The 20,557-nt window shown below is 38.3% G+C and overlaps 1 protein-coding gene across 8 annotated transcripts in view; it reads left to right on the forward strand.

Annotated features, from left to right (window-relative positions):
* Nucleotides 1-20,557, forward strand: part of PPFIA1 (PTPRF interacting protein alpha 1) — a 91,058-nt gene that overhangs the window by 24,704 nt on the left and 45,797 nt on the right. For all 8 annotated transcript variants that reach the window (XM_019551627.1, XM_019551629.1, XM_019551632.1 and 5 more), the window contains exons 3-9: nt 13,183-13,284; nt 13,917-14,081; nt 15,824-15,898; nt 16,302-16,403; nt 16,667-16,888; nt 17,780-17,926; nt 19,363-19,497. In XM_019551627.1, coding sequence (XP_019407172.1) covers nt 13,183-13,284; nt 13,917-14,081; nt 15,824-15,898; nt 16,302-16,403; nt 16,667-16,888; nt 17,780-17,926; nt 19,363-19,497 — 948 coding nt within the window. The remainder of the gene's footprint in view (nt 1-13,182; nt 13,285-13,916; nt 14,082-15,823; nt 15,899-16,301; nt 16,404-16,666; nt 16,889-17,779; nt 17,927-19,362; nt 19,498-20,557) is intronic.

Raw genomic sequence — 20,557 nt, forward strand, 5'->3', positions numbered from 1 at the left:
ATTATTAGCAAGCTTCACACTTTCATTTATTAATCCTTTACTAATACTGTTAAGTAATATTTATTTTACTTAAACATATTGGGAACAGTTTCATTTATCTTTGTAAAGAATGGAGCTAATACAGCACTGTACTGTCCATTCAATGAAGATGTGAGATCTTCCACTCCTGTTTGTTTTTCTGTAACCTTTGTATTTGTCTGAGTCTGTAAACCAAAGCGTAATGCAAAGACTAATGTACTTGGCATATTAACTTACATGCCTATTTATGGTATGTTTAGAAATCTGTAGATGTATACAGGCGTGTGTGAGAATAAAATAAACATTGGAAAGGGGTGGCTTTGTTACACACACATTGTAGGTGGCTTCTGGAGCTCTTAACCCTGAGATTACTTTTAAGCATACTTCAGGCGGCTTAAAATTATGCCATTCCAGGACAGGCTTATCACTGGTCTGTTACACAGTTACGTTCCATTAATGTGTAGCCCCTTCTCACAGATGAACTGCCTATCCCAGGATGCAGTATGCCCTCCCCCACACTGTGTGGACAAAATTTCCATGCCCTGTACTCTGCTGACCCTACCTCTGGGTGTGTGAACTCCTCCCTCTTCCCCACCCCCCGACCTTGAGATGTGACTGCATGCAAGCAACCTGCAGAGCATTGACAGGTCCAGGAGTGGGGCCTAGGTATGGTGAGGGCTGGGTGGGAACAAGGTAGGGGTCTGGATCAGATCCCCATGAGTTGTCTTCCTTCCTGGGGCAGGGACAGTAGCTCCCCAACAAGTGCCTTCCTTCACTGCTCCAAACTCCTAGCCACCCCAGGAAGCCTGACCTGCACCTGCCACATGCCAATCTCAAATACCAATTCATTAAAATTAGTTCTTTATTTTATTTCCTTCTCTCCCTCCCCTTAAGTGGCTGACTTAATTTTACCACTTTTCTCCCACCCCCATTTCCTTTCCACCTCCCACTTCATTACACACCTCCATCCCATTACCATTTAACTTGCTGCCTCCCAGGTTCATGCCTCTGCCTACCCTTCCCTCTCCCCCCCTTCTTCCCTGAGCAGGTATATAAGCCTATTAGTCAACTGCCTGCCATGAATGATGGGGTGTTGCAGGGCATGCTTATGTGCCTCCTTCTGTCCCCCACTCACACTTCAGGGTTGCCATGTAAACAGTCCCACTGCTGCCTCAAGCCATTGGCGTGGCAGCTCCCTTCCCACCTGCCTCCACCTCCGCCTCCTCCCCTGGAGCAGTGGGGCTTCCCCCGCCTCCTCTCCCTCCCTCCTTCCCTGCCAGCTATTGTCGGGGCTGAGCATTAGGGGGTCACTGCTACGTGAGGGCCACATGATAGGCAGCTAGGGGAAGATGCATATTAATTTTCTAAATTTTTTTTAAGGGCCCCGCAGGATAGAATGGCCTGGGAGGCCACATTTGCCCACCCCTTCTCTAGTGTCAACTCAGCTGTAGCTCTTAGTCAAGTCTCTAGTGGCAAGTCACAGCTGTGCAGGTGGGGGAAAAAAGGTTTTTAGCTCTTGAGACTACTCCCAACTGAAGCTAGCATTAACACTGATCAATGTTTGAGAAGTTCAAAGTGCAACATGTAACAAGGCCCATAGAGATAGAGACCTGGGCTTGTCTTTAGATGAAGTATTTTAAAATGCTAGTGCTTTGCAGCTACTTTAAAAGGCTGCATCACTAATAAAACAACAGGTTAAAGACAAGCTTGTACCAGTGAAGAACTTCATAAATATATGGTCAGCGTGTACATTTACATGTGTGTGTGCATGGATGTGTATATGTAAATAGTGCATATACAAAATAAAGTGCATGCATGTGGATATTGTGTGGGGATATGTATAAACACATTTATAAAGTGTTTTAAGAGTTTACCTGATAATCCATATTAATTAGATTTTCACTTTAAAGGATTTATTTAAAAAAAATAAAATTTTATCAAAATAAAATCTGATTAAAAATAATAATTTTGTGTTTTATTAATTCTGAACAGAAGTGAAAAGGAGGTGATATTTTTCTGAATCCAGGGTATTTTGCATGGAGTAGTTTGTGTTTGAATGTAGTTAGTTGGAAGTGGCTCCTGTTTGCCATACATGACATGACTTACTTTTTAAGTGTTTTGCTTTGGCAAAAAGACTTTTTGCAAAGGTTCTGGGGGTACATCTAAGAGTTTAGTAACAGTAAGTGTGAAATTAAGTTACTCTTTTCTGAGCAAGCCAAAGTTACAAAGTTGAAGTAGTATGTACCTTGTCTCTCTGTTTCCTGGTTTTAAAGTTGCTTGTTGGTCACTGGAGGAACATGAAGCATCATTTTGGCAACCGGAACTCAGTTCATGTTTTGGGGAATTTAACTTCCTAACTTCTTAAAAAATTCTCAGAGATTTTGTGTGTCACATCATTTCACTTGTTCACTCTCCCTTGGAATACTGTGGGTGCGTCTACACGTGCCTTGTTACTACCCAGTAACTGAGAATTACTGTGCGTTATGGGCATGCATCTACACACTTGCACCTGTACTGCGCAATAACTATGGCGACTGACACTGTCTCAAGCCTCAATTTGCTACCTGTGAATTTACTCCTGAGTACTGTGTAGTAAGGCATGTGCAGATGCCTTACTGCACAGTAACCCTGTTTGTGTGGACTGACTTGGGTGTAACTTTACTCCCAATCTTGGTGCACACACAGTGCCTACACATGTAGATGCCAGTGTAAAAGCCTCTTACTGTGCAGTAAATGCATGTGTGGACATGCCCAGTATTTACTTACATCTAAGACCATGCATTTTTTCCCCCTTAAGCAATATGGGTGGAGGGAGAAAAAAGCTTAATCTCTGAGTATTGGCTCAGGGCAGGTGGTGCCTCAGCTGCAGCTTTGGGCCCACGCTCAGATCTAAGATGGAGCTTAGCTGCCATCTGCCGCAGGCAGGGGTGGCTTGTGCAGTAGGAAGGGGGCTCGTAACTGGGGGAGACCACGCAGTGGGGAGGAGCAGAGCATGTGGGGGAGACGTGTGTGTGCAGCTTGGTGGATGGGTGTGGGGAAGATGTGGGAAATATTGTGCAAAGCTGCAGCAGAAGGTAAGTGGCTGTGGGGGGTGCCGGGGGCAGGCACCAGTGTGGGGCAAGTGGCAGGAATCGGGCAGGAAGGGCAGAGGAAAGTTTAAGATTTGCTTAAACTTATTCTGCTCAATAAAATTGGAGCCTATATGTGGGTTTGGGAACCATTTAAAAAAACACTTTAAAATTGGAAACTTTGGTCTTGGGATGAAATGTCAAATGTAGTCTCTACAGAATGCAGGTGAAAAGAAAGGAACATGCCTAGTGCCAATTTTCTGAAAGCTGCCAAGAGTTGGGGTTTGGCCTCATAGTGCCTAGGTATGTCTCAGGTTCAGCATATCATTTGGAGCCACCCATTTACTGTGACAGCATGCTGAAAACTTGCTTCAGTTCAGCCCTTGTTTTGCTGCACGTATGTTTTGTTCTTAATTGCACCAGTTCGGAACTTGTTGACCTGGAGCTTCTGGCTCTGGGCATAATTGATCTTACATAAACATACACAAATGGGCAGTGGATGTCTTGAACTAGTTAATAAATCCCATGAGGCTGATATTTAATTAAGCCACCAGTGCAGAGGAGGAGGGGGTAATGGTTCTGCCACATCTATCATAGTTTAAGAGCAGAAGTTCTCAGAGTATGGCCCCTTTATAATAAGGGATTATCTTGGAGAAGATTGCTAGGATTCCCTTTCTTCCTCCCCACATGAAGGTTAAAGATACTGGTGTGTTACCCTGGCCTAAAAGATTTATGTTTACTGTAATTCGCTGCATTTCTGTATTGCAGAATGTGCAGTTGCTTGGCAACAGTTGCAGTCCCTTGATTGTGTAGTTCTGTATTGAATAGTGCAAAGCTCAGATCTTATTACTTTGTGAATTACTCTACCCCAGCAGTATTAAATATACGACCTATGGGGTCTGGCGACTTGTGGTAGGCCAAGGAACTTGGGGGTGGGGTCTGCTGCAGAACCTGTGGCCTCATTGGACATGATGGCAGAAGGCAAGCAAGGGCTAATACAGCCCTGCATGTTCTAGTGCTGCCTCTGCCACGGCAGCTGGTTTGCAGCTTCTAGCCCCTGTGTCTCCATCACATGCCTTGTGAATCTGGTCCATGAGGATCCCTGCTGTCTCAACTGGCCCAGGGCCTAGGTAAGTTTGACAGCCTACATTTATATGTGTTGATGTCATGCAGGTCTTACCAGGTAGCTATTTATTTGGCATTAGTGGTGAATACTTTTTCAGCCAAGAAAGACTGTTCATTCCCCAGTCTTTTAGGTCTGTACAGGGTAATCATACAACTGGGGGAGACCCAGGAATAATCCTGTTAATAACTTTTAAGGTTATAGTTCTTATTTGTTGTTCTCAGAGGAATCACTGCTTTGAAGTAACCTTGGGATCTGCATGATTGTCAAATAATACTGTATTCTTTCTCTTACAAAATGTCCTGGCATTAGACTTACCTTTTTTTTTTTTAAAGGCAGAGTGAAAGAGAGAAGATATTTACTTATAGTAAATGAGTAGCAGCAGTTAGGGATCCAAGCCTACTCATTGTTCTGCTGCCTGTGGATCATCTGTCAACTTTTTTGCTTTTGGCTGGTATGCAGCAAAACTGCTTTTAGTGTATTTCCTTGCATGTAATGCACACTGCAACCTCCATCAACTTTTTTTTTTGGGGTGGGGGGGGGCGCATGGGGAAGAAGGTGCATGTTATGTGGTGAATATGGTAGCAATCCTATAAACAGTGACGCATCTTTTCTTTTTCCCCTCATAATGGAGAATTGCTTGGTTTGATGATTCAGCTTTATTCTAAGTAGAGGGGGAGACAGCTTGCTTAAAATGTAAACAGTGCTAAGAGAATAAGTAAGGATTTAATGTTTGGTGTGTTTTTTAGAATGTACTGATGTCATTCAAATCTTATTAATTGATCAAATTTTAAATGAAAAGTGCTAAAAGTAAACAACGTAGCTTGCATAAGCCTAGTTCCTTAGGAAACAAATGAGCGGTATTCTTGGATAATATGGAAATCAATGGAGAGAAATGTGGAAAGTTTTAGTATTTTCATTTTTTTGTTTTGTTAGTTTTGAGGTCTCTTAATAGACTAGTAGTTCTTTACCCTATGCTGTTATATAAAATAACAATAGAGTTGACAAAGTAAATTATTGACAGTATGATTGAAGATCTGGTAACATTATTTAGATATTTCTTAATGCCTTTGATAGTTTATCAGTGCTGCAGTTTTGTTTTAGAGGGCTCTCCCCTTTTGAGAGAGAATGTTATAATAACTTTCCAAATGTAAGGAAAATATGATAGGAAGGTGGAAAAATTAAGGGACACAACATTACAGGCACTCGCATACTAAGCTTTTCCTCTAGCATATCCTGTTTTGGCGTGGTGGGAGACTGCTCAGATATGTTATAATATGTATAATATAAAATGTTATAATATCAAAACAAAAGTTTTAATTGTTCTTAAGTAGGAATAATTTTTGCAAACCATTTTATTATTTTTTACCAAGTTACTTTAACCTCTGCATATGCCCTCTCTGAAAATTGAAGGTGGTCTTGGAACAAAATAAGCTTTTTTTAATAATTTTTTTTTTTCTTGGAAAGCACTTACAATTTTTGAGAAATATGACATAATTCAACACACTGATAACACACAATTATTATGAGAGCCCAGGATTTTGTACTGGTACATACCAGTAGATAATGCAATAGTTGAAATCCAAAAGAATTTTTTGTGCAAGACCATCTTTTTTTTCTTTCTCTTAGTTCTTGGAGGATGCTAGGGTTGTGGAATGGTCAAAAGCAGCCTTTTGCCAGCATAAGCTGGAGCTTCTGACTTGAATGTCACTGCAGGCCAGAGGTCTGTTGTGGCTTTCCCATTTCCCCATGGCCAGCTGTCAAATTCCCAGCCCCTTTGCAAGGGAAGCTCAGATGTGGAGCAGCAGGACCTGCAGCAAAGGGGAGCACTGCAGAACAGATGAGTGGCAAGGTACAGTGTTAAAATGGTGCTGGTTTTTTTTTTTTTTTTTTTTTTTTTTTTCTCTCCCTGTAATATCAGACCTTTTTGTGGGCCAGATCCAAGCCATGGGGCTGTAGGTTACCAACCCTTGGTCAAAAGAAATCGGTGTTACAGAAAGTTAAACGAATAAAGGGACTGGTCTGACTTTAATGTATTCCCAAGGTCTGAATTTTGAGGTTAGTGGCTAGTTTTGAGTGTGTGCACTTCTGAAAATTCAAGCATCTTTTTAAAATTTCAGTGTTAAATGTGTAACTTGTAATCTTTTGCTAAATCTGTCCTCGGAGGATCAAATGCAGTTTATTTTTAATGCATCAGCTACAAAATCATGACTTGTTTGGCTTTTGAAAAGGTCAGGAATTTTTTTAATTTCATGCAAACTTCGCAAATGACTTCCAGCTTTGGAAGGGGAATAAAAGTTAAAATTCATATAATTCCGTGAAAGACTGATGATGAAAATAATGCTTAGTACGTTAATTTTTCACACTTCCTGAATGTAGTGACAGAGCAAGGTTTGGGTCCCTTCAGCCATTCAGAATGAAAGAACTCTTGCAGTTTTAATCACGCAGTAGTTCTGTTGGTCCCCAGAGTTAGCTGGTTATTCACAGTACCCAATCAATAATATTTGTTGATTTTAAAAAAAACAAAACAAAACCTGTTTTAAAGCTGTGTTGGGTTTGTCAACCTCTTGGTTCATGTTAATAAGTTTGTCTAATTTTTGACATTATTAATTTACACTAAGCTATTTGCTACATTGCTGTGTTCTTAAGGCAGTACTGATTTGTTTTCGGTATTGATTTATAGTAGTGACCTCCACTAATATTTTCCTCATCACTGTACTAGAGAAGTGATATTTGTATGCTGGCATTTAGAAGATCTTTTGAATAATTCTGTGTGTACAAGGTGATGACAATAAACATTTGACTGGACAGCTGTTTATACAACTCTGTCAACTTCATTTCATGGCTTATCACTTTCTCATGCGGTTTGGTTCATCTTTGAAGATAGTAGGTATGTTGTTTACATTAGTAAGTTTATTCAGACCATTCTTAAGGGGGATAAGAGGGTATTGGCTTTTGCTGTACAGGAATATTGGATCCGCTAATTGGTGATCTCATCTTGCATGTAGCTGTATAAGCAAAACCAATCATGTTAGTCTGTAAGAGAAAGTGTGGCTATCTGTAATGAAAAGCCAGGAGCCATGCTGTTCCATAGATGCAGAAACCTGTGCCTGAGCTATTGTAGTACAGCGAAAATGTATGCATTTAAAGACTTGCTTTCCATTGCTGTCTCTGGCCTTGTGCTGCATGGCTTCTTTACTGCTGAGAGATCAGTGCTCTTCCACACAACTTATTCTTGTGGGGTGCAGCATAGAAGGCTAAGAAAATGGGGAGTCCAGGGTATGTACACTCTGTACCCCTCTTCTAGGGAGGCACGATATGGAAATACATATATTGTGTCACTCAGAGTTATGACCAACTCAGTGATGTGGAGCAGATGCTTTTATGGAATCCTCCTCCCACTGGAAGAGGAGCAAATTATGACCTAGAACATGAGGATCCTGGACAGGTTTCAGTACTTTCCCCTTGGGCAAGGAGAAAAACACTTCCCAACGTGCCCTTCTGAGGAATGGGGCAAGCTTCTAGGTTGTGATGCGAGAGAACATAGCTGTACCCATGGGTCATATTGGTTCCCTTTCAAAGTTGAGAAAAAAATGAAAGGTTGGGGGTGGCGGTGTTACAAGCAGTACTTGGGAAATGGGCAGTATAGATCTCCTAATGTTGTTCATAGCAGCCTTCTTCTACAAACTCAGGCAGGGGTGGGGTGTCCGTGTTCCCAGGACTGTCTCAAACGCATTTGGTTTCTCCTGCAGTACTCAATCATAAGGTGTGTTTTCCACTCCCAGTGGGAAATTAATATCACTCTGGGAAGTTTTCAGTTCAAGAATGTTAGGCAGGGGAGTGGTGACCTCATAGACCTGGAACCAGTTTAGCAGTTGTTCTTTATAGGTGTTCACAGTTACACAAACTGAGTCAAAGCTTATGCAAATGAGATTCAAAGCAAGAAAAAAGAATGAGGTCTAGGGGAGTGGATGTCCCTATTCCCTCAGTGGGAGGAGGTAGTTAGCTGTGTTACTCTGAAGCTGGGAAGAAGGCAGAGTATGGTTGCACCTTAAAGTAAGTGGCTCAGAGAGGCATAACCTTTTGTGGGCGACAGCCTACTTTGTCATCTGACATCTATGAAAGTGTATATCTCTGTAAAACAGTTAAAGGATACTCTAACCTAATGGTGCTCAGCATTTTGGTCCCATGGACCAGATGAGCTGATCTTGTGCCAGAGCTGATCCTGCACACCAGGATCAGGCCCTGGGCCACCTTGTGCGCTGTCCCATGTGCTGCCCTGATCTAACACACAGGACTGTGGCCCACAGGGTTCTCTAGACTCACAGGGAGCCCTGTGGCCTGGATGACACTGCATTGGGGGTTGGATAGGGCCTGCAGGCACAGGGTTGAACCCCTTTGCCCTACCCTGCTCAACCCAATGATTCTCGACCAGGGTGAGGCACAGTATTAGCACTGTTAGTGCAAATGCCACTCAGTTTAAAAGATAAACCTGGTGATTTAAAATAGCAATCCATAATGTTAAAGACATTCTGATCAGTAGTGGTTTTTCTGAGTTCTTTGCAACAGAATAAGGAAACCAAAATCCAGGCATGTAAGTCTGTCTGCTCTCTCTCTTTCAAGGGTTTTTTTTCCATGGGGAACCAGCATAAAAGAAGTCTACGAAGCAGCAGTATAAATTCAGACTTCCAGGAACAGTTATCTCTGAAATCAGGACTGCCACAAATGAGATGTTGTTTACAACCCAAGTGTCTTCATGGCAAGAGGAAAATTTTTAGGAAAAGAATTTCAGGAAGGCTCCTTTCTTTAGTTAGAATTCTCTGCATTCAGAGAATTTTATTGTACTATGAGAACAGTTTCTAGTTGATCCACTACCTGAGAAAATGCATCTCGAATGCATAAAAACCAGTTCAGAAGAGAAGTGATACCAGAAAAGCAGTATAACTCCTGAGAGTTCCTTCTCTCAGTGCAGCTTTGATAAGTGCAATCACAGTCTCCTGTAGTGAACAGAAGAGATTAAATTGCTTTCAACATCCCACGGTGAAGACTGGAGGAATATAAAAGGGAAAATTTTCTCACTTGTAAATTTTTCATTTTGTTAGTCTGCTCTATCCAAACTTTTTTTTTTAACTTTTTTTATCCCTTTTTTTTTTTTGCTAGATTAAAATTGTTTTAATGTCATGTTAAGTGCGAGGCAGAGTTTTTAGTTTTAGAGTTAGCTTCCAAATCTGTAATAAAATATTAGTGTACTCCACTGAAATGCCTAGCTGTAAGCTTGGAGAAAAAAGCTTTGCACTTTCCCATCCTCAATATAAACAAAACTAAGTACAGAATAACCCATCTCTGTGCTATTAGCAGCCCTGAAACTAACTCGCCTAACATTTTCAAGGCTTCTAATAGCAGCTGCTTTCCATTTTTACTATTGTTGGCACCAATTATGCAGTTAACTGGAGTGCAGTTACATTTATAGAGTAGAGCGTTGTGCTGCTATGTACTTAAGTGGTTTATGCACTGAACCAATTATGCAGATTAGCAGTGGTGGGGTTTTTTTAATAGTGTAAGCAATAGATAAAAATTGGGACCCATGGTATTATGCAGTTATGAGCTATATGTTTAACCAGTATTTGCATTCTGAAGAAGAAAAGCCTAAATTGGCTACAATGATTTGGTCCATGTCTGGTTGCCAGGGGTGGCTTAGAACACTCAGTTGTGAAGACTTTGACGTGGAGGGTCCTGCAATGAAAATTTGCAGACAGAATTATCCCTAGTTAGGCCCCAAATTAAACTTGGAATAGAAAAAATGTGTTCTGTATTTCACTTTAAGACATTTCCAGATTCCTTATACCTCAGTGAATAATTTTAAAACGAGTGGCACTTGTGTAAACACAGCTGTTTTGGGGGTACCTACAGAGGGTTTTGTTCTCAAACCATATGTTGGTTTAAAAATATTCAGTCTAAATGCAGTATACATCTTAAAATAGAATTTATTATTTGAAAGTAAGCTTCAAAATATTATGCGGTATAACAGAAACCCCTTAAATATTCAATGTGACAAAATAATTTAATGAACAGAAGTTACTAGAGGGTAGTAACAAATTTTGATATTGTTAAAATCAAGACCTGCCTGGCTTCCTGCCAGCTTGGCTACTACCCCCCTCCCTCAACAAAAAAAAAAAAAAAAAAAAAAAGAACCAACCCTGCACCTCCCCTCTTGGCACACTGTGCTCCTTGAGTTACTACGAGTCACCTGGGGCATCCTGCCAGGTAGACTGTCCCTAAAGTGTTGGCTTCTAGGATCTCCAGACTGCCTTGCTATGTATCTGGCTTGGCTCCAGGCAACTTTAAAGCTTTAAGTGTTATTTCAGCTCTTGGAGAAAACAAAATTGTTTGGGAACAAAACTTTCTTGGAAAACTTGTACTTTTCTATGTAGTGGGAGTTCTAATTTCTGGAAACCCTTACTAGTTTTATAGCTTAAATATTTGAAGAGAACTGCCTTTTCCCTTGTGCTGTTTTAAAAATGGTTTGAGGAAATAATTGTGTCTATCTTGCTTGGCATTGATGATTTACTAATTAAGAACTTGTAGGGGCACATCTTACTTTAGTAAGCAAGTATGCTGAAAGTGCTGCAAGACTTTAATTAATTAGGTAGGCAATTTGAAAAATAGATCAAATCCAGAGATCTCTTCCTTACATTTTTTTTTTAACTTTATAAAGCTGATGAATGAATTATCTCCCTTCTTGAATAATGTAACTTTTTTAAAAAGGCAAAGGACTTGGGAGTAAAAATGCTTTGGGGGGTGTGTGTATGTGTGTTCCCATTATACAAAAGAACAGTCTTGTCTGAAGAAGAAATCTCTTGAAACTGCACTTGTTCCAGTGAATAGATGGTTTTTTGAGGAGGGAGGGGTAGGCGATGGTCATGGGCTATATGTTGGTGATGGCATTAATACTGTTCTCACTTGTTTATGGTGACTTTTAATAGCCAAATTTATTAGGAATCCTTGAAACCTGCATGAAATAGCTTTGTGTCTGTCATTCTGTCTTAAATTTCGAGAAGTGATACTAGAGTTTGTTTCACAGATTCATAGATGCTAGTGTTGGAAGGGACCTCAACAGATCATGAAGTCCAATCCCTTGCTGCGATTCCCCTAATGAATTTGTAGGCAGCCACAAGATCCACCTCAGCCTTCTCTTGCGGAGGCTGAAGGGGTCCAGGTCCCTCAGTCTCTCCTCATAGGGCTTGTCCTGTAAGCCCCTAACCATATGAGCGGCCCTCCTCTGGACCCTCGCAAGTCTATCAGCATCCTTGAAGTGCAGCGCCCAAAACTGAATGCGCTACTCCAACTGCGATCTGACCAATGCCACATAGAGGGGAAGTATCACCTCCTTGGTTCTATTTGTCATGTATTTGCTGATGCATGATAAAGAGCGGTTAGCTTTGCTGATGTTGTTAGCATCTGTTTTCAGACATTTCTAGTTTATCTTAAAGTCATGTAAATCTAGTTTTGACTCATTATGTATATGTTGCTCAGTACGATCTATATTTTGCTAAACTTGAAAAGGTTTTTAAGAAACAATTTACAAGCACATAATTATACTTTATGGAGCTTCAGTTAAGGAACATTTAATAAAATAATTTGTCGTGTGATTTAATTAAATATTGTTTAATACTTGCTATTAATGACTTGTAAATACAGATTTTCATCTGTGCTATTCTTTTTTTTTCCTTTGTCAGACAAAAGAATTAGGCTAATAATTTCACTGTTATTCAGTCTCTTGTGAACTGTGAGGTGGAAGCACTGAGGAATGGGTGGCGAATTGTATTTGATTCATGTCTGCATGTGCCTCTCAGTTAGCAGTGATGGCTAGAAATTGCTTTTTCTCATCTTCTTTGTTTTCCAAAAGGTTTTAGTCTCAAATGCAAACATTTTTACACGTGTGTTGCTGCCTGATTACGGAATTTATAGTTCAGATTACACTTACAGAAAAGTTACAAACATGTTTTCTGAACGCCCACAGATTTGTTGAAGTAGGTATCATAATTACCTTTCTTGGCATACCCAGGCTTTTTAGTTAAGTGTAATCTTGAAAACCTTTTGGAAGTGGGTGCTTTTTGTGAATGCTGAGAATGAAAATAGTAAGGTTGGGATAGTGACTGTTTCAACATACATTTGTTACAGTTTTGGTATAACTGACTCTGGCAAAGGGAGCAGGAAGTCTGCAGCTTATCATCAAGAGTTAAGAGATGAGTGGTATATCTTAATTTGTTTAAAAATTAAATAAATCCTGTGTTGCAATTACTGTGGGTTCCCTTTGTTCATCTTCTCCTGATGCCACCTTCACTCTTAGTATCCTAAATCCTTAATTTTCATTCTATAATTGTTGCATTGTGGCAGCACAAGATAAAGTTAAAAGTTGTTTAGGTAACATCTAAAATGTATTTTTTTTTTTTTTTTTTTAAAAAGCTTCAGTGTATATCTGAATTCCCCAGGTTTTGTTTTGGTAGCATTGCACATCCCTGTAATGTTTTGCCTTTTATGTATTGGCACATAGAATATATTTATACATTTATGTCTCGTATGTCTACAAATATATGTATATTTTAATATCACACTTGTTGTCTTAGGTTAAAATTTAATATTTTTTGCATTAACAAGTGGTCATCTTATTGGGTTGTATAGATGATACTCAAATAGATTAACTGGTAAATGAAATGTGTTGCATGAATATGTTTGGAATTTTAAAAAAATCCCCAAAAGTTAAAATTTGATGTGGTTTTCAAAGAGGTTGATTGTATCAAACAATATGAGGTTTTTCAACATTAGTAATATTATAAATGGACTTAGACTAGCTTTTTTCAGTATTAAGCTAACAAGTGAATTCCCTCTTCAGAGACTCTTTCACATTTGATGTTACATGGCTAAAACATGCTGTGTAATATACTGATGTATTACTGGTTTGCTTCATTGCAGGAATTTGCAGCACTTACTAAAGAGCTTAATGTGTGCAGGGAACAACTCCTTGAAAGGGAAGAAGAAATAGCTGAACTGAAAGCTGAAAGAAATAATACAAGGGTTAGTTACTTGCCTGAACTCTTATTGGTATCCTTTTATTCAATTTTGGGGGGGGGGGGGCGTTAAGTTTTTACTATTGAGATTCATTGCATGTTACCTGTTTTTCAATATGTTGCTAGTGAGAAGTAGCTCAGATTAGAAATTCTTCTTGTTTTGTGGATACCCTTCCTGCTGGTATGAGCTTGCCAGGTATTTCCTACTGCACATCTTTGTGACTAGCAAATAATCTTCAAACGTCAGATAGAGGAAAATCTAAGTCTTGTCTAAAAAGAAGCTTAAAATGAAGCTCTCACAAAACTGGTGACTTATTTAGATATGAAAGTAAAAGAGTGAGTCAAGAGTGAATCTGTATTATAGCATTTATTTTTTATTAAGTTAGTACAGATTAATATTAATTCCTACCTCCTGAGTGATCAGTTTTATTCAGTTTTTTTTAACGTATCTGTGCTTTAATTATATTCTTTAGATAAAACTTTGAAAGCAAGGAAATATAAATATATTTATTTAATCTTTGACTTGGATTTCAAATTCAAAATATAAATGAAATGTTTTCAAAAGCAAAGTTACTTTAATTTAAGCACACAAAGGAGTAAACATCTTGGTTTTTTCATGTATTTTTGTTTTTATTTCAGCTATTACTAGAACATTTAGAATGCCTAGTATCCAGGCATGAAAGATCTCTTAGAATGACTGTTGTAAAGAGACAAGCTCAATCTCCAGCAGGCGTTTCTAGTGAAGTTGAAGTTCTCAAAGCACTAAAATCACTATTTGAACATCACAAAGCCCTTGATGAAAAGGTAATGAAAAATCTCTCTACTGTCCCACCTCCTCTCCATGAATGTGAAAGCAGTGTAAAACTTTTTAAAGAGTCGGTGCCATGACTGGGCTTAAAGCTGTTTCAAGGCAACTTCAATCAGGGGTTTGCAATCAAATGGTGCAGAGCCATTTGATTCAGCCTATGGATACGGAGCCATCAGTGGGGGGATGTTCAGCAGTAGGTGTTCTCCCCATGCTGCTGCATGTGGTGGTGACTGAGTCCTAGCACATAGCTACCCATGTGTCTGTAACCCAGACTTGGTCAGTCTAGTCCTCAGCCTTCTAAGGTTGCTGATACTGTTGCAGTTCCAGTAGCAGTGCGGACTGCTAATCCACAGGTACTAAAGCAAAGCTGTATTTGCCACCAGCACAGCTAAATACAGTAACTTAACAAAAGTTGTGCTAGCATAAGCTGTACTTTTGTGTAGGTACAGCATAGCTATATTAAGAGTTAATACACTTTGTGCATTAGTGCTATAAAAAAAAGTTTTTAATTGAGGACTAGAGGCCTTTTATGCTGGTTTATGTGCATGCACAAAATAGTCCTTGTTCTAAAGTATATATACTATTAAAACAGTTGTTCCCAAACATTTTGTACCAGTAGACCTCTGGCAACCATAAAGCTTTTCATAGGCCTGTATGCATCCCTGTCATTAAACTTCTAACTGAAAAGGGGGGTTGCAAATCAGATGTGGACCATGGCCAAATAGATTACAGTCTGGGAGCTACTTCTTTAAGTATGAGGTAGTGGACAAGTGTAGAGTGTTTTGTGTGTGGAGTTAGGGTTCCAGGGGGGTCTGGACGAGAGAGAGTTATCAGGGAAGGGATTAGTGATAGAGGTGTTGGAGATGGTAGGAAGAAAAGGCATTACCTACATTGTTCAGATTTGAAAAGGACTCTAGGATGATGGTCCCTGTAATAGTGGGGGACTTCACTGTTCATTCTGCTGAACTTTCAGGTGTTATGTTCCCAAACCAATAATCAACAGTGAAGTGCTAGTCCAAGGAATTTTATTGATTCTTATTGTCTGGTCCTGATCAGTGATCCAAAATTATTTAAATGTTCAAGTATCAGTGCTACTGGATATAAGTGATAAATAAGAGAAAAAAGTTGGGCAATACCAGAAAGAGGGGGGAGAGGTGCAGGGAGGAAGAGGCAAAGATGGTAAGGAAGTGGGAGGGAGAAAGATACCTGATAGCTGCTGTCTGGCAACTTCCCTTTGTAGGTGGACACAGGTTCAGGTGAACACTATGACCCAACTACCAGTTTCATTTCCAACTTTTGTTTGTAAACAATTTTATAAGACTTGTATAATTTATTAAAATGAAACCCACTATATTCTACGTAGAATTTAAATACTAGAAATGTTGGTATGTTCTCTGAACTTGAAAAAGTGAGGTAAATTTAAAATGAATTTGAATACAATCATGTTTTAAAAGAGATCAAAGATATTGCCTGCCTGCCTGATAGGGCAGTTATGGCTTTTTCTTTGAAGGTCTTAACCATTTTTCTAAGAGAACCTTTTCTGTGGTGCATGTTAAGGCATCAGAATTGAGTTTGCTTTATCAGTTGTTAAAACATTAGCTCAAAAATGGGCATATTGAGGTGTGAAGCTGTGTCTATAGGCATGGCTGAATTTAAAACTTCAGTATTGTTCAGAAGTGCTTTGTGATAAAAGCTTTCAAGTGGTTTTAGTGATAGTTATCAAACTTCATTTTTTCAGGTAAGGGAAAGGTTACGAGTAGCACTTGAAAGATGTAGTTTATTGGAGGAAGAACTAGGTACTACACACAAAGAGGTAAGTTTCAATTTTTAAATGGAATTAGAGGGCATGTTCGGGGGAGTTTCTGTCTGGACAGTATTCTTCAAATATAGTAATGGTTCTAAACTCATTTTCTTCCACTGAATGGATTTCTTAGTTGATCCCAGAAAGTACAGTTTGACTTTACCTTGCTTAGTTTATTAGAAGTCCATGCAGGAAACAATGAACATTATACAGAATTATTTTTTTCCTAAAAAGGACTGATGATAGGTTTGGAACCGTCTCATTTTAAAAGCACTGATCTTCTGAACATTAAATCAGTAATATTTATTATCACAAGTTTGCTTCTCTGCTTCAAGATACTGTCGATGCATTTAGTTCTTACTTATGCAGCTAGTGTAATGCAGCTTACCCTGATGCTTTAAATTTTTTGTTTTAGTTAATGATTCTAAAAGAGCAGAACAGTCAAAAAAGAACACTAGCTGATGGGGCATTGGATATAAATCACGATCAAGAAAATACACCAAGCACAAATGGGAAGGTAAATTGGTGGGATTTTTTGATGGTTTTTTTTGTTTGTTCCTTTGTTTGCTTTTTGCAATTTACAGTAACTGTGCAGCATTGCCATATATAAACTGTAATGATTATGCAGTCTCGATGATATAATTAAGGCAGAAGTCAATTTGTACAACTTTATTATTGAATAGACCGCAAAATTAAATTTAGTTTTGCCGTATAGTCAGTCTAGCATATTTCAAATATCGTGCCAAGTGGACGCTTAATATTTTTTTTTTAATTTAACAGAGATCTTCCGATGGTTCGTTAAGTCATGATGAAAACCTTGCTAAAGTTATAGAACTCCAAGATATCATAGATAAGCAGAACAAGGAGCAGACCCAAATGAAAGAACGTCTCACTGCTCTTTCTAGCAGGGTAGCAGAGCTGGAAGAAGATCTTGACACAGCTAGAAAAGATTTAATAAAATCTGAAGAAATGAACACAAAGTTGCAAAGAGACGTTCGAGAGGTGAGGTGTGAAAGAATTGACCAAATATTTTAAAATTAAATTAAATGTCCTAGAACTTTTTTGTTTACATCTTGTTTTTTCAGCAGACTACTTTGTGGTTTGAAATATAAATCAAGAGTAGAAAAAATAATTCATGATATAATCCATAACCAATTGATTTATTAAAAAAGCAAAACCCATGCACTTGTGATATTTTTATTTTCAGTTTTAAACTATAATTATCTAGATCTTTTAAATAATAGCTGATTATGTATTTCTTCAGTTTCATTCGACAGCCCACAAACTTTTTTTTTTTTTTAAATGCTTAGCGTTAACTTTTACATCCCAGACTATTTTTTGAGTTCGTGTGATTGCTAAAGTTCTTTGATTGCTAAAGTTCTTTAAAGAACGTTATTTCAGTATTTCAGTTGTGTGTCTTCAAATGGTAGTAGCTTCATTTTTTGAAGTGACTTAAGCACTGGCTGCGCTAATTGACTGACCTGTGTGGACATTTTCCAAAAAGTCTATTTTTTTCCAGCCAAGAGGAAAACAAGAAGAATCCTCCTAATTATCAATGGTGGACAGGATTTAGATCAAGAAAGACATTATACCTAGCTCCCAAAATGCCAAATTAACTTGTTTAAAGCTAGATTTTAAAATGTTTCAGAATGTGTTACTAAAGACATCATCCAAGTGAAACACTGCTGGATCAGCAATATCCTATAAGACTGTTTGATTTTGTTCTAGTAACATATATGATTTAAAGTAAATTTCATAATTTAATAGCAACGTACTTTTAAGTAAATGTTTCAATGCTGATACGTTTTCAGCTTAGATTATGAAGCAAGTAATTCATATTTGATTAACTAAATGTAATTTCTTTTATTCTGACCAATGTTTTTGATAATGTAGGCTATGGCTCAAAAGGAAGATATGGAAGAGAGAATTACAACTCTTGAAAAACGCTACCTCGCCGCACAGCGTGAAGCTACATCTGTGCATGACCTCAATGATAAACTTGAAAATGAAATTGCTACTAAAGACTCTATGCACCGACAGGTAGTAACCTTATCTATGAACACACCAAATAGAACATACTTTATATTTTAATAGGCTAATAATCAATATAGTGCTCCCCTCATTTATGCCTTTTACTTGTATGTGACGGGTGAGAACTATGCACTTTGTAATGTGTATAAAATGATGAGTAATGGAGTAAAATAGAGGGGAAGAGGAGAGATGCTTCTCTACATGTTGATCAAGATTTATAAAAGTTCTTTAAATATCTCATAGGAATCATCTGCCCTCATCTTTTCCCTCTGTTTCATATACTTTCAGTACTTCAACTTGAACCCTCTGGCGTGATGGAACAACTGTGTTCTCTATTATTTACAAATGTGTTTGAAATTTAACAGGACATGGGATTAAGGAAGAATTACTGCTACCCAGCCATTCCCAGTTAAACAGTTTCACTGATTTAAACCTGCTGTTCAGCTCTACTTTTGTACTCATGACACCTTCTCATAATTGTATGAATCCGTGTTTTCTGGTGTAGGGTCCTTACCAGCCTCTGCTGTCTGTGTGCCTGCCTCTCAGTTTTCTCCCCAAAACGTGTGAAATCCCTTTATAACTTCCTCTTATGAACCTTAGCAAACCTTCAGGAGAGTTGGGGCAGAACATATGCACATGTAGTTGACTGACAGCTAGAGTCACAGCTCTGAGGGACAGTAGGATGGACATCTGGCTGTCTAAGGTTCTGGAAGGGAAAGAGGCTGGTGAATGAAACACAAAGAATTTAGAATCTACCAGGAAAGTGGAGGTTTGATTACAACACGATGAGCGTAAGCTTCACTGTTTTACTGCTTTTAATAGCAGGTGGTAGTGTTTAGGAGAGCCTTTTACATTTAACTAATGTTAAGAGCTACTTTATTTTATTGGGGAAAATGGTTTATTTCGGATACTTTATACGGTTACGTGAACTTGGAATGGTTATAAGCCAGTCATTTGTTAAATGAAGGAAATAAAAGTCAACACGAAGTCAATAAGAGTAGCTTAACCCTTAAAATGCTGGTTACATTTATTTTTAACTTTTTATAAACTAAGTGTTAACTTTTAGCACTGGCCTGTATATTTTCACTTTATAATGAAGAAATTTATTTCCTTTTCTAATGGCAAATACCAATACAATGATATTGGTCACTACTAAGTCCTCCATCCTGTGGCTGTGTTGATCCAGGAATTGAGTTTTTAGTACTGTGGGAAAATGCTTGTGACAACTTTTTTATTTTTTTTTTTAAATTTTGTGGGGGAAAATTGTTTTGCTCAGGTTTAGCAGCACTCTTACTCTCTTGTGTGGGAGAGTGAAACCTGTGCTGAAAAATTATTTTAAGTAATAAATCCAGTTGTATAGCTGCACGTTTACTGCCTCAATGTTTGATGAACAAATTTTAGTTTTCACTTTAGTAGCAAATGGTACTTGTTGCAATTCTTTTTAGAGTGAAGATAAAAACAGGCAGTTACAAGAACGGCTAGAACTGGCTGAGCAGAAGTTGCAGCAGACTTTGAGAAAAGCTGAAACTTTGCCTGAGGTGGAAGCTGAACTCGCACAGAGAGTTGCAGCACTTTCAAAGGTGGGCCAGTAATACAAAGCATTGTAAGAGTATTTTTCTAACTTATTCCAACTACAGGAATTTTGTTGTCAATCTTTTATTCTTGTTGTTCTCTCTATTTATCCCAACTGTGTCAGTGTTTTCTGTTTTCATGCTTTCTTTCCTACCATTTTAATAATCTAATATAAGCATTTACATATAAGTGACTTACCTTTCTATATTTGTGATATGGAGTTAGCTTGTGCAATTCCTGTATCAGCTTTGTGTGTTGAAATGCCTCTTTTCTTCCTGTTTGTCTCTTGCTATGTTTTAGAACTGCTTTAGCAGGAATAGTTTAAAAAAAAAAATTGCAGAGTTCTTTAATACAAATATTAAGTTATCTTGACTAGGAAGAGGATAGTCTTTTCTTCTTCTCTTTTTGAACAAAATGCAGATTAAGGTGACAATAAATGCATAGTCAAATCTCAGCTTCCATTTTTTTTAAGTCCTTAAATGGCTGCAGGTTGAAAAGTAACTTACAGCAAATATGTGTAGCTGTTACAAATGAATCTCAAGTGCTTTGCAAGTCTTGGTTTCATTTTTCTGTTTTTCCTGTTCCTTATTGGCTTTTATAGTCTGACCTTTTGTCTTCTGGAAACTCTGCTGCTAAAGAGGCTAAACTGTTGGAACTTAACTCCAAGCTTAGGAAGGTAGAACTTGTACATCAGTCCTTGTGTCTGCTTGCTGCTTTCTGCTTTTTTAAATTTCTAACAAAGGCAATGGTGATGAGAGTAGAGAGGAAACAATGTGAACGTATTTATAAATATTTTGCGTTGGTGGAGGTGAGAGTGCAAATTTTCATAGTGAGAAATTGGTTGCCAGTGACAACTGAACAATGAAATACTAATGAGGATTAACTACTCTACATCTTAATGTATGGGTCCTCATTAGGTCCTGGCAGTCAATAATAGGCTTTGCACTTTTATATGAACAAAATATAGCTGTTTGCGCAGAGCATGTTATGCTTGTTGCTAGTGCATCAGTTTTCAGTATACTGTTAAAGACTTCTGAATACTAGTTCTAGTTTGTTTTCAAATTGGCA

Source organism: Crocodylus porosus, unplaced genomic scaffold (assembly GCF_001723895.1).
Source record: "Crocodylus porosus isolate Cpor-Errol unplaced genomic scaffold, CroPor_comp1, whole genome shotgun sequence".
In the NCBI taxonomy this organism is placed as follows: Eukaryota; Metazoa; Chordata; order Crocodylia; family Crocodylidae; genus Crocodylus; species Crocodylus porosus.